The 14,109-nt window shown below is 35.8% G+C and overlaps 3 protein-coding genes across 3 annotated transcripts; all 3 read right to left on the reverse strand.

The window, feature by feature from the left end:
• Positions 1-4,409: 4,409 nt before the first annotated feature.
• On the reverse strand, positions 4,410-9,083 carry LOC141697844 (sugar transporter ERD6-like 5). Its single transcript, XM_074502400.1, has 18 exons — positions 8,750-9,083; positions 8,598-8,660; positions 7,770-7,859; positions 7,594-7,653; positions 7,151-7,216; positions 7,007-7,072; positions 6,843-6,918; positions 6,704-6,768; positions 6,438-6,530; positions 6,244-6,324; positions 6,090-6,174; positions 5,959-6,002; positions 5,806-5,868; positions 5,648-5,707; positions 5,506-5,559; positions 5,177-5,233; positions 4,772-4,886; positions 4,410-4,668 (listed from the first exon to the last, which is right to left on the reverse strand). The coding sequence occupies exons 1-18, from the start codon at positions 8,912-8,914 to the stop codon at positions 4,535-4,537; spliced, it is 1,437 nt and encodes a 478-aa protein (XP_074358501.1). The 5' UTR covers positions 8,915-9,083; the 3' UTR covers positions 4,410-4,534.
• A 585-nt stretch (positions 9,084-9,668) lies between these two features.
• Positions 9,669-10,268, reverse strand: LOC141695559 (protein DMP10). Its single transcript, XM_074499798.1, has one exon. It carries the CDS (start codon positions 10,266-10,268, stop codon positions 9,669-9,671), a length of 600 nt encoding a protein of 199 aa, XP_074355899.1.
• A 1,131-nt stretch (positions 10,269-11,399) lies between these two features.
• On the reverse strand, positions 11,400-12,329 carry LOC141695560 (glutathione S-transferase T3-like). Its single transcript, XM_074499799.1, has one exon. The coding sequence runs from the start codon at positions 12,327-12,329 to the stop codon at positions 11,400-11,402; it is 930 nt and encodes a 309-aa protein (XP_074355900.1).
• Between the last annotated feature and the right edge of the window lie 1,780 nt (positions 12,330-14,109).

Here is a 14,109-nt window from a genome sequence, read left to right on the forward strand (position 1 = left end):
GTCTTATAATAGCTTAAATTGGTGTCTTGAAATCAAGTATTTTGTGTATTTGATGCGTTTTTCTAGTGTTTGTGCATTTCAGGGTATTACTTGCATTTGTGGAGAGATTTCATCAAGAATAAGCCTTGGCATGTGTTTGGCATTGCGCGTGGGAAGATAGGAGCAAAATGCAGCAAAAAACGGGAGCAAAAACAGAGTTTTTTCCAGAAGGGGTCTGAGCGGTCGCTCAGTAGAGCTGAGCGCCCACTCAGGAAGCTGAGCGCTCGCTCAGGAATGCTGAGCGGCCGCTCAGGGACAGAAATTTAAAATAATTATTTTAGACTCTTAATTCTGTTGAGCTTCCAACTTCTGAGATAGCTGGGTTTTGTGGGACTCCTATATAAGTAGTTTTCAGAGACGTTTCACGTATGTTGAATCGTAGTATTAATCGAGGAGCAAGGATATAAGGAAGAAGACCGTTTTAGCACATCGCAACGAAGAGGAAGCATATTTTCTTGTGATTCTTTATTTTGTTGTAACGTTGGATGCTAGTTTCTTTGCTTTGAACCTATTTACTCTTGTGACATACTATGGTTTAATATAAGTAGTTTTAGTTATTATTCTCGTGTGTTATTATCATGTTTTCATATGAACCCATGGTGACGATGAGTTCTATCATGGGCTAATCTTGATCATGGGGTCGTAACGGATTTGCTATGGAATTCTTTAGTTAGTTGTTTAATACCTTAGTGTGTGATAATTGTATGATATCTAGTATTGGTTGTGCTTATTCGTCTTATGTGCGTCGCGAACATATAAGATAGGGTGTTAATCTCTTGTGAAGCGACGGTGGATCTTGAGGTTTAGAACTTGCCATGCTAGCATAGGTTCATGTATATGTATTCATGATTAGTGGGTATCTCTAACCGTTTTACTTACCCTGTGTAATCATAAGGAATAGCTTGTGCTTAAATCGTTATGTTGTCAAATTCTGTAGACATATAGGGTCTCAACATAATTGATGCCTATTCAACTTCTATCTTAATTATGGATGCTTGGTAGAATGGTATTAGTACAATGAAAGTTGGCTTTTATCAGTTTCGTGTTGTTCGATTAATATCATCACCGTTACATGCTAAGGGTAATAACAATAACTATTGAAGGAAGTATTAATGAAGTTGTGATCTCATGTGTGTTTTAATATTGTTAATTCAAGTGTCAATTAAGTGCTTAATTATTGTAGTTAATTGTAGTTAATAATTAGTTAATCAAATCTAAGTGTTATTGTCTTGACATTGAGAAGTAATTATACATTGGTGAGTGAGTGTTAATTGAACATAATTAGTCTGAGTCTCTGTGGGAATGAACTAGAAAGTATTCTATATTACTTGCGAACGCGTATACTTGCGTGTATTATTAGTGCGTGTTTTCACCCTAACAGACTCCAAGACGTCTTTCGTTTACTTCCCCTTCCCTTATTGTTGTTGATGCCGCTACCTCCACTCTTTTTCAAATCCTGCATAGATTTTTCTATCCACTTGAAAGGTTCTGCTTGGGCATGAAAATCAGCAAGAGTAGAGGGGGTTTGAGCCTGCATATGTTTCCAGAATTTCGTTCCTTCCCTGAGCCCAACAATTAAATTTTTTTTGACAGCTTCCTCACTTGCATCTCTCACTTAGGGGACTTCTGCATTGAATCCTATGAAGTAATCTTGAAGCGTTTCACCCTCCCTTTGCCTTATATTGGCCAGGGTGGCTACAGGGGGAGCATACAGTATTGAAGACTGGAACTGCTTAATGAAGATATCGGCGAACTGCTCCCATGAGTCTATGGTGACGTGAGCCCCTAATTTAGAGAACCACTGTTGAGCACTACCCCGAAGAGAGGCCGCGAACAACCTGCACCTGGCCTCGAGTGAGACCTGATATACTTCCATTTCAGTGTTGAAGCGGATCAAGTATGCAGCTGGGTCAGTGTCCCCTTTGAATGTCAAATCTGGATTAGTTCTAAATCCCGGGGGCAAAGGATGAGTCCTGATTTCTTGAGTAAAAGGAGAGAACGTCCCCATTGTATTAATGACATTTTTATCCGTATCCATCTTATCCATGAGCTTCTTTAGTTCCTCAATCTTCAAATCTCCGATCCTTATATTAGGAGGAGCCTTGCCGAGAGGCTTAGCAGTTGTACTGGAATGCCCCTCCTCATTGTGCACAGACCCTTCTTTTCTTGGGCACGGACCGTTCCGGGTCACGTTGGGAGGACCGCGCGCCTTCTCGATGAGAGGGGGGTCGCTCTGAACCATGGCCGTGACTCGGGGGTCCTCTATTCTGCCTTTCAGCCTTCATTTTTTCCAGTTTGAGCCTCAAATCATTTTCAGTGAGCTGTACACCAATCCTATTAAAGACACTGGTTGGCCTAAGCTCAGATGAGGCTTGGCCTTGTGACTCGTTTCCTTTCTTTTCTTCATCCCCATCTGTTTCACGGGTCTCTCCTTCAGCCTCCTCATTGAAATCGTCAATCGACTTTTTCTTTGTGCTACCACCCTTAGCACCCTTTGCAAACTTCCTTCCTCTCTTCTTCTTCTTTTTGAGGACGCTACGACTCTGCTCCACTTTTCCCACTCGCTTACCCATGTCCTCCAATTGCGCTCCTATTCTTTCCAAATAGGAGATGACCTCCTCATTTCCCGGAGAGGGAGTGATGGGTGTTTCTCCACCTGTTGACTTTGGGTCCTCCAAGTCGTTTGGGCCCATAGAGGAACCGATAGGTGGAGGCCCTGAGATTATCAAGGTCTTCTTAGTAGGAATTTTCACGTTGACAGTCTTTTTGCCAAGGGGGCGTTCAAGACTCTTTGGTGGATGACCTTCAGGAGACTCAATCTCCACCTCCTGGTTCATGCCCTTGTGATGTTTGAAATTAGTCATCTTTCTCCCAATTGATGACAGACGCCCTCCTTCTAGCGCCAGATGTTGTAGGGATAATTTGGTATAACAATATTTTGGAGGTTTGCTGAAATCACGGAGCAAAATATGATTATTTTGCTAAGAACGCGAAGAACACGAAATGGATTTTGATGAATATTGTAGCTGATCTTGTTCATTGATTCAAAGAATGCCAGAGAGAAAATGTTTTTCTCCTTTCTTTCAGACTATTGATCATCCGTAAACAAGAGGCCTACGTACCCTTTTATAGGGGTTCAAGTCACACATAGTTCTTGGAGGACAAGTTACCTAGACGGGCTAGGGTTTGGCCCGGTCCATCAAAGCCCAGGTTCGTTGACAGTTGGATAGTTCGTAGAAAACCCATATTATTCCATGGCCCAAGCCCAATTAGGCTATAATAGGCTGTCATGACATTATGCGAAGATATCTCGTTGGTGAGGCACGAGAACACCTAGAGGCCTCACATGCGACCCCTTAGAGTCTGGTCATGTGATGTGGTCCCAGAAATATATAAGTAGTGCTGACCTCGATGAGGCCCTTCCAAGCGTATTGTAGTCCCGCTAGACTTCCATGATGTGCCCCAATAGGGTCATGTAGTCATAAATTGTTATAGTTATACCTCCCGTGCAGTTGAGATAATAGTAATAACTCCCACTTGTCTCTTCAAGTCTCTTTAAAATATGAGGTGAGGACTACTCTTCTGTTGATATGAGGGCAGGACTTTCCTATTGTTTATGTAGAGGCAGCCATGTGCACCGTAATATAATGATACGACTCCTCTTATTGATATATCCCCACGTGTCAGCTGGTGAGGTCTTGGTCAACATAATGGTACATAATCTCTGGTCAATATACCGGTACGAGAGTCCAACTTTATATTCGGATCCAATTATTTTAGCCCAATAATAATAACAATTCTTCTTATGGGTCTGTTTAGAGCTCATATCAATATTCGGGTATAACACCATCATATTATAATTTTAAAATATATGATCGTAGTTTAGTAGAATATGTCCAGTATTTTAAGAATTTAGTAGTTTAGCCGATAATAACATTATTTATTTATTTTTTAATAATAGGATAAATTGTGTTCGTAGTTTGGTATTATAAGTAGTCTAAGTCTAGTAGTTTAAGAATTTAGTAGTTTAACAGATATATAACACTATTTATTTATTATTTTAATAACCAAAATTAGGGAATAACCGTTAAACCAAATTATAGCTCATTCCGATTATTATAATATAGTATATATAGTATAGATGTAATTGAAAGTTGAAAATTCGGTCATGAGAGAGTCACAACTCAATAAAATTCCTTTTTTGCGTGATTTTACGGTAGGCCTTGTTGAGTTATTAATAATTTGAATATATTTCATATTAATGACAAATTCCATTTAATTTTTTTTTTGAAAATTGCACATATTTTACTTTCCAAAATAGTTAGTTTTTGACTTGGAAACAAAAAAGATAAATATTAGTACAAATCAGATATTATTTCATTTTCTAATAGAAAAATAAATGTCCCGAAATAGATAATTAACAACACAAAATTCATGTGTAGCAGGGTGAGGATTAGAAGGGTATGTAGGCGAAAACTTTGTTGAGGCTCATTCTCTAGAAAACTATATCTGTGCTAATGAGCATTGATGCTTCTATCTCTTCCAGTGTTCTTCCTTTGGTTTCTGGAACCATCTTTGCAACAAATAAAACCCCCAATCCGCTAAAAGTTGCAAATATGAAGAACGTTCCTAAAAATATAATTGTAAATACATACATGTTAGAGGAAGTACTTTGTACAATATTGATCTATAGTAACAGAGCAAAAGCACAAGTGAGGGTGATGAAAGATACCTGATAGACTCCATTCTAGTAAGAAGTTGAAGACATAGGAAATATTCCAAGAAACGAACGTGTATGTAAATATTGTAAGACTTCCTGCGGAACCCTTAATGTTGAGCGGAAGTATCTGAAACATAGATGTCACAGTTTTAGCTACTACCAGGCTTTAACCTTCATATATATATATATAGTAGCATTGGTTTATATGTAAATATATGAAAAATATCAACAAGTTCCAAAGTAAGCAACAATGGCATGTCTCGCTCGGAAGTAGGGTGGAGGGTGAAATGGAGGGGCGGGGGGCAGGCATATATCCACCTTTGTGGGAGCAGGGCAAGAAATAAGTTACCGCTAGGCATACATGTGGGCGCAGGGCATGAATTAACTCACGAATCTAATTTATACACTAATACTTACCTCAGACATGATAACACCTGGTATAGAAGACGCCATTGCATATGATGATAGATTTACCTGGATACCAAAAAATATATTAAACCCCAGTTGACTTGGGTGACGCTGAACAAATATGATATGAGAGATCCACATAAAATACTAACCGGAAAGCTAGTGGAGTGTCCATGAAAGAAAAATAAACATGTAAAAGAAGCTAAATTTACTTGGAGCTGATAATTGTTCTACGTTTTTACTAGTAAAAAAACCAGCTTACTTCTTGTCCATATAGATTTCAGAAGTACTCAATATCACATTAAGAATAAAATCATATGTTTTCATATCATATTTACCATAATGCCTATGAGCACTAATGCGGGGGTAAGCTCTTTCCATTGATTCAGATCCTGTCCAAGGTGCATACCAAATGTCAATTTCTTATAAGACCGAAACTTAAGGAGTGGAAAAGTCTACAAGATTAGTTTCTGGATAAACCTGCAACACGAATGCTGAGCAAACAAGAAAGCTGCCTAGGCTTGCCCCGACCAAAGAAGCCTGCATTTCCCAAATTTGTTCATAATCTAACTGAATTTAGTGTCAAACTAAAATGTTAGACATTGATATATATATCTATATATGTTAGACATTCTGACCATTAGAACTACACGCCTTCCTGATCTATCTAGAATGAGTACGCCCAAAATAGCTACTGCAGTCTGCATGAGAAATGTACATTCTAATATATACACGATGTAACATATAAATTATATTCGAATGGATTAATCTAGACTTAAGAAATTTAAAACCTGAGTTAGAGCGGTTGCAGTGGTACCAAAGCTGACTGGAGAACCTGTTATATATAATAAAAGGTATAATTGTTTTACTATTCATTTCTACAAAATCAGGATATGAACGACCGAAGAGCATTAATATTTACCAGCTACTTTGAGAATAGAACTTAAATAAAAAACCATCCCCATGCTGCCACCAAGTGTTACCATTACTGGTGTACCGATTACTACCTGCACATAGTAAGGTTATAAAGAGAAGAATAACTACTCATAATAAAAGCTTGAAAATTAGAATCTTACAATGAGTGAAAGGGCATATTTTTTCTCAAACATTTCCATGAATCTGGATCTTGAGAGCTCATGAAGAGATTTTATTGAATCCTATAATTGAACAAGAAAACCTAATCTCATCATGTATGCAACATTGGTTATAACTTCAACTTAATCTATAAATTAAATTCCACATTTGATAGTTCCGGAAGTTGATCACATACTCGTATTTCTGCAGCTTCTTCAGTAACATCAGCATTTACGCCCCTTAGGCGTTGTAGAGTATCTTCAAACTGTTTCTCTTGACCAATTTTTGCCTGCAGATGGTCAATTTAAAACATAAAAACCATAGTGCAAAGCAAGTCCTTGACAAGAACACTGCCAACACAATGGTAATTGTCTTTGGACTTTATCTTCTTCTCTTCAAGAGATATCACATTCCTAAAATTAGAACAACTTATATTGTACTAAATAAATTTTCATCACTCACCAGCCATCTAGGTGACTCTTGTATGAAAAATAACCCGACCATATGTAGGAGACAGGGTAAAGCTCCTGGAAGAAAAACACTTTTAGACATTACTCCGGCAACCTCCACCACATATAAAACAGCATAAAAGATGATTTACCTATCACAGCCAAGGTTCGCCATGCAATGACATTTCCAAGGAAATACGTCATAGAAACACCAAGGCCTATTAATATCTGTAGTATTTTAAAAGTAAGGTTACTTAGCGGAGTTCATATTTTTCTTTGCACATTATTACAGTTATTGGTTTAATAATGAGGATACCTGCTGTGCTGCAGTAAATCCTCCCCGAATATTTTTTGGTGTAATTTCAGCAACATACACTGATGTCTGCCTCACCATATATTTAGAGTTAAATCACAAATTATGTAGATAAGAACATTACATTAAAGTTTTTTCCATCCTTACCACGTAACTCAGAATCCCAGATGCAAATCCCAGTGACAATCTACCAAGGTGAAGGTACCAAGCACCCTTGTCAACAAAAATTAAAATAGTTCAGTCCCTTGAAATTTGATGCCAAATTGAAACTAAGATTTCTAATGATATATCTTGTTTAGTTGCTTCGTTTGTAGAGTGTAGACTATACGGTATGTATGCTACTTGGAATTTCTTTCCTGACATAAGAACATTATATTAGATTTCTGTAGTAGACCAATACTTAAGAAATAAAAAACATTAAATTGTCATGAGGTCAATTTTTAGGTTATTAAAAGTTTGCAAGTATCACTCTGTCTTATGATAAGGATATACACAATCTTTGTTCCTTCTGATAATCAAGAACAGTATGGAACTCTTTCAAAGGATCTATAGTCTCTAGCATAAAAAGGAATATTTATTAGGCAAAATACCTCTGCAAAAATAATTGCCAACCACCCAATCATGAAGAATGTGTCCATCAACAACATTGTCTGCGACAAAAGCTTACATTGCAATTAGCAGCAGACAAGTGGTAAAGTCTAGGGATAAATATATTTAACACAAGCACTGCACTGTTACATCTAAGAGGGGTGAAGGAAGAACTTACAGGTTTCCTGCCTGCGAGATCTGCTAACTTTCCACTTGCAATTGCACCAAACATACTTCCAAACGTTAACATCGAACCGAAAACTGAATACTGAAAATCAGGAAGATGCAAACTGATTTGTCTTAGTTATGGTCTGCTGGCCTTATGGCAATCTCTCTCTTAATAACAAATATTTTTTAGAGTATCAGATTCAGTTAGGCAAATGGTACAAAAAACATAAAGTAGAAGCTACCGGAAAGATATTTATCCTCTTCCGCATCAATTGACAGTCTTCATCAGAATAATGATCAGATTTGACAATACATTGTTATATGTTTGGAAAAGATTGATTGTTCACATTGATCAGAAAAGGAAGAATAGGAGACTGTTATTAAGGTTAAACCAACATGTACAACTTACAACTAGTTTCCCACCAAATAGCTGATAAAGAAGCTAACACTTTGACTTGTAAACTACTAAACTTAGGAGTCATTCAACCACTGTATAATTGAAACATCAAGAGTTTTGAATGTTTTAACTCATATTCTTAGTGACGCAGTGGAATATCGTAACCAAAGGACTCTCACACGAGAAATCCCCTTGGATAACTTGAGTCGACAAGACATGCAATCCTTGAATCCATAAGAAAGTTTTCTTGAATCCACAACAAAAAACTCTAATATATGTTGAACTAGAGGTCTTATGAATCCAGGGAAGCGCAATTTTGAACAGATATAAAATGAAATAAAGGCTCCTACACATAGCTCTGGAGTGGATCATAGAAGTAAAATAAATATTAATAAAAAATGTTTAGATAAATCACCAACAACACCATTTCTGGACACAAACCTGAGCTGTAGATAGACCCAAGTCTTGAACAATTCCAGCTTGAGCAGCAGAAGAATACCCTGTCTATATATATAAAACAAAAATAATAAGAAAAACAACTAACAGTAACAGGACATAAATAAATCAAAAGTGAAAAGAAGCAAAAAACATACAGCACAGCCAAATGTGATAGAACCAGAGACAGCAACAAAAGTGCTCAACAGAAGAAATGGGGTGACAGATGAGCCCATAATATCATATTGTCCATTAAATTTTGTGACATTTTTGGCTATGTGTTTCTTGTTCAGTAGTTCATCCATGATATCTAGTCTAACCATTTTCTTAAGTTGTTTCAAGAGTTAGAGTAATGAGTTGGTGGGGGGAGAATTACACTGTGAATTCGAGAAACATATGGTATGGATTGGTAGTAATCGAACGTTATTGTGTTGTTTTCTGGAATATTAATATATAGAAATCTGACTGTTACGGTGGTAACTCTTGGAAATGAATAAGATATCGTGTCAAAACTGCTTTGTAGATATGATCTGCCACATCCTCAATTTTCAACCGCTTTTTTAGAATTTTTTTGACATAATGCTCATCTATCATCATCATTCATGCTGACGTGTTTTTAATTTTAAATATCAAAGGTTTTGCACAGAATTTTTTTTAAAAAAAAAAAAGAATATTAATATTCTCTGCTTAAATTATGTGTTCCCTCCGACTCCTTCGACCCACCTATTTCGTTATACTTTCGTTTTTCCTCCATGTCACTCTTAGTTTTTTTAAAAGTTTCCAAAAATGATAAAAATTTATAATATAAAAATCAACTACATTCGTTATTTTCCTACACTACACTCACGTTATACGATTCAGCACTTTACTCATATTTCTTCTTTTTTCTCCACTAATTAACACAACTGCCGTGTCCAAGCCCAATATAAAAAATTGGGTAGGACGGAAGGAGTAATGAATAAAGAATTCTTATTTCATTAATTTTTTTTTTTTAAAAAATGATGAAAATGTAATGTATAAAAATTTTAAAAATTGCTATTCATGAATGTGAAGTATGAAAAGAGGAGAGACTTGTGATTAAGTTGAAAACAAAGGCAAATCAGCAACTCCGATCCCTCTCCGAGTAGTTGGGAACAGCATAAATAAAAAGCTGGACAACACACCTGCTCCCAATGGCAAATTTATCACCAAGGCATTCAAATTCTCCCCGGCCACCGCAAAATAGCAGCTTTGCACATCCGAATCACTCAATGCAAACACCAAGAATACCATTATCGACAAAAATGCATGAACAAAATCAACGCAACAAATCTTATATTGTGTCAAATCTTGCATTTGCATGTCAGCTTCATGGTCATAGTTATATTTGTAGTTAAATATTTTGAGGCCCTTAAAAGTAGCAATGCCATAGTATAGTTTCCCATCTGGGTGGATGAAGCTGTCAGTGAAGGACGAAAGGAAACAGGCGATGGCGCAGATCCCAATGAGGATTGCGGTGAGGTACTTGTTGGAAGGATGACAGTTGCCTTGGTTGGAGAATGATGGAGTCAGGGCACGGAAGCCCAGGACTGTGCCAGTTGGTAAAAGGTTCGCTAGGTTCGCTGCAGTGGCTAAGGTTCTGTGTACCGGATGGATAGTCCTGTGGTGCCGCGGAGGACTGCACACTGCCATACTCATGGTTGGCATTCTCAGCAACATACATGTCACTACATAAACAAATGTTGTTGAGAGGCAACAGCCAAGCTTGCTTGTCAACTCAATTTATACATGAATTGGAATATCTAATAGGCACACATTTTTCTTAAATTCAATCTCAACTTTTTATTACCAATACAGCAACTATTTGCACTTCTTGTTTACATGAACATGTTAAAAGTATCTTTTGAGTTTTGTTTCCACTACAACTTTATTAACTAACTACAACTTCAGTTTATGTAGTACAGTTTGTGACTCAATAAATCAAGAAACAGGTATTTGTGTACGTTATAGAGTTGGTTAAGTTTACACAAAAAAGATTTTGGTTATTACTCATGTAAAAACAGAACAGAACAGAAAGCATAAAGTTATAAATATTTGGTGCAGGGGAAGTTTAGAGCATCCACAGCCCTCGGGTCAACTCCCCGGGACACTTACGCATTTCCCGCCACGTCACGCGCGAAATGACCCCATAAAAAAAGTGACTCCAATCTATCCAATGTTAAGCCCACTTCCCACATCTATGTAGCACTCTTGTATTATTATTATATTATATATCTAATAATTGTTTTTATTATTTGATTTTAATTTTAATTTATTAGTATACAAATTTTAATAATAAAATTAAAGTGATTAATTTTTTTTAAATGTCAGTAAAATAAAAAATATGACCCGTAATTAAAATGCATTATATTATTAAAAAACATGAAATTGAAAACAACACACAAGAAAACATAAAATTTAAACGGTACAATTTAACGATTCTCGTTGAACTGCGAGATATGCTCAACCAAGTCATTTTGTAGCTGACGATGTGCCTGTCTATCACGCATCTGCATACTGTTTTGAATATATGTTTTGTACGGGATGAGGGTTCTTCACCTAAATTTGGTTGCGATAAACCATTTGTTGCATCGTCATAGGTTGGGAATGAACCAAATTGAGTGGCATATGTGTACCTTTCATCTTCAACAATCATATTATGTATTATGATGCATGCTCTCATGATTCTCCCAAGATCTTCTTTGTCCCAAAAGCGTGTTGGACCACGTACAATTGCAAAACGAGAATGTAACACACCAAACGCTCGTTCAACGTCTTTTCGTTGGTAGCTCAACAAGTGGTATGAGACGGTTCGAAAGCTTCATATTCTTCAACTTCTGCTACTGTTGCCTTCCCCTTTCCCTTCCTTTTAGCTGCTTTTGTAACTTTAGGACGAATCGGTTCAAATTCATCAGATGTTGGCGTATCATTATTTCCCTCCGATGAGTAAGTTCCAGAACTACTTAATTTAGTTCTTTTAGAACTTTCACTAGTTCTAGGAGTTCTCCACTTGGGTTGTCTATGAAACTCACGCCAACGATTGTCAAAGTTAGATTTCTTCTTGTAATATTTTAAATGAAGTGCATTAGCTTCCTCAATTATGTTATCCAAGTTTGAACCGCTCCCGACTCTTCGTAGAGCCTCATCATGACACAATCCAAATTTTTGAGCACCTTCATTTATTTGTTGCCACCTTTTTTTCATTGTCATAACTCCTCTCTTAATAACACCAGAATTATATTCTTCACAATATTGACGAATTCGGTCCCAAAATACATCGGCTTTTTGATTTGTACCGACTAATGGATCGATTGACACATTCAACCATGCACTTATTAAGAGTTTATCTTCAACCCACTTCCACTGACCAATAGTTTCTCGTATCTCTTCGGTTTCCTCGCAATCATCATTTAGATCAATAATGTTTTCATGACCAAAGGCGGGGACTTGCGTTTCCGGAGAATTTTGAATATTGATAGGTGTTTCATGGGTTTCAAATTGTGGATTCGAATAAGGAGGAAATGGCAACGGATATGGAGAATTTTGAGGATATAAAAATGGAAATTGAGAATTTTGAGAATGTGGAAATTGGTATTGAGAATTCGAATTTTGTGAATTAAAGGCTAAATTTTGTGGGTTTGAAAAATAAGAATTTTGATATGGATATGGAAATTGAGGGTTTAGATTTTGGTTTGAAGATGGGGGATTATTTGGATTCATCTTTTGCTAATAATTTTTTTTTAGAATTTGAGAGTGTAAATAATAGGGGTTTGGGGATTGGTATTTATAGGAGAGAAATATATTACCGTTTATATATACGTTATTATGACAACGTTAATATTTATCAACGGTAACATAACGTTTATATTTGCTTTTGGAGTGCAGTATTCAAGTTTGCAGCAGCTTTTTACAGATTTTATTAATAAAAAATTGAACAGGCACTCAACTGGCCAAGCCCGGCGTAGCGGGACTTGACCACTTCTGTCTCAAGCGCGCAACGCTGTCCAGTGCCACTTTTGTGTGGGCAGGTCAGTTCACGTGTTTCAGGACGCAAAGCAGCCCCGCGTTGCTGCTGCTCTTAGGGTTTTTTGAGGTACAAGGAACCTGATTCCTGACATTATTTCTCAGACGTCACCTCAACTTTTTGAAACAGATCATGCTGAGGGCAGGTTATCCTAAATTTTATTTCAACAGTAGATCGATGCTGAGGGCAGGTTATCCTAAATTCTATTTCAACACTGATCTAAATGGTGATACAAATTTGGATCAGCAGACAGCACTACTATCATTTCACTGATCCAAATTTGGATCACTTGATTTAATATAAAAAAATAATTTTGTTATTTATAGTTTATGAGATTTTAAATTAATTTTTGATTTTTTAATTATATAATTAATATGTTAAATATATTTGAGATGTCATGTCTAATATGTTTCATGTTTAGTTCTCAGATCTTAATAAACAAGAAATATATGTTCTTACTGGAATTAGGACTTAAGAAGATGAATATCAGAACTTAAGTATTGGAGGACTTACAGTTAAGGAAGGAAGCTGATTTACTGGAAAGAAGATAGAGACTACTACAAGAAGAAGATATGCAAGGAAAGAGTTCGAGGACTAGAAGAATTATAAGATATCTGGTTGATATATTTTAGGAGACAGAATTATATTTCATATCAACTAGAAGTTATCTTGTAACTGTGTGTCTATATAAACACAGACATAGGTTTACTCTATAAGAGTTACGATCATCGAGAAGATCATATATTGTAACCTAGCAGCTCTCGTGATATTTGTTCATCATTGAGAGAGAACAGTTCCATTGTAACAGAGTTTTTTATATCGAATACATATGTTTTCTGTTACTTGTGCTTTTAAGGGCAGATTACCCTAAATTCTATTTCAACAGTAATCTAAATGGTGATACAAATTTGGATCAGCAGCACTAAGCACTACTATCATACTATCATTTCACTGATACAAATTTGGATCACTTGATTTAATATAAAATAATAATTTTGTTATTTATAGTTTATGAGATTTTAAATTAATTTTTGATTTTTTAATTATATAATTAATAATATAATATAATTAATAGTTAACAAAATTTATTTTTAAAATAAAACTTAAAATAATGAGAAAATATAATTTTATTAAAATTTAAATAAAAGTACATTGCATAAAATAAAAAGTACATAAAATGCATAAAAGAAATTACAACACAATGACTCGAAAACGATACTATAAAACATAAAATTTTGATTTAGTCGAACAAATTATTTATGTTTACTTCGAGATAATCAAAATATTGTCTATAACTATTCATATTATTTTGAGATCCTTGACCTGCATCTTGCATTTATAGATGCATTAATTGAGCATTTGTAGAAGAATATACTAATTCTGAAAATTAGTGTGTATTAATGATATTTTGTATGTTAATTATTGCAATAAATGTGTTTTTCGTGAATTAAATGCACAATTTTAATATTTTTATGT

The sequence above is a fragment of the Apium graveolens genome, chromosome 11 (genome assembly GCF_009905375.1).
Source record: "Apium graveolens cultivar Ventura chromosome 11, ASM990537v1, whole genome shotgun sequence".
In the NCBI taxonomy this organism is placed as follows: Eukaryota; Viridiplantae; Streptophyta; class Magnoliopsida; order Apiales; family Apiaceae; genus Apium; species Apium graveolens.

Excerpts from the sequence above, each read along its gene's own strand:
- LOC141697844 (XM_074502400.1), bottom strand. The coding sequence starts at position 8,914 with ATGGTTAGACTAGATATCATGGATGAACTACTGAACAAGAAACACATA. Across the intron at positions 6,325-6,437 it reads AAGAAGCTGCAGAAATACGA|GATTCAATAAAATCTCTTCA; the intron begins GTATGTGATCAA and ends GTTCAATTATAG. Across the intron at positions 5,234-5,505 it reads TAGTGCTCATAGGCATTATG|GTAAATCTATCATCATATGC; the intron begins GTAAATATGATA and ends TTTGGTATCCAG.
- LOC141695559 (XM_074499798.1), bottom strand. The coding sequence starts at position 10,268 with ATGAGTATGGCAGTGTGCAGTCCTCCGCGGCACCACAGGACTATCCAT.
- LOC141695560 (XM_074499799.1), bottom strand. The coding sequence starts at position 12,329 with ATGAATCCAAATAATCCCCCATCTTCAAACCAAAATCTAAACCCTCAA.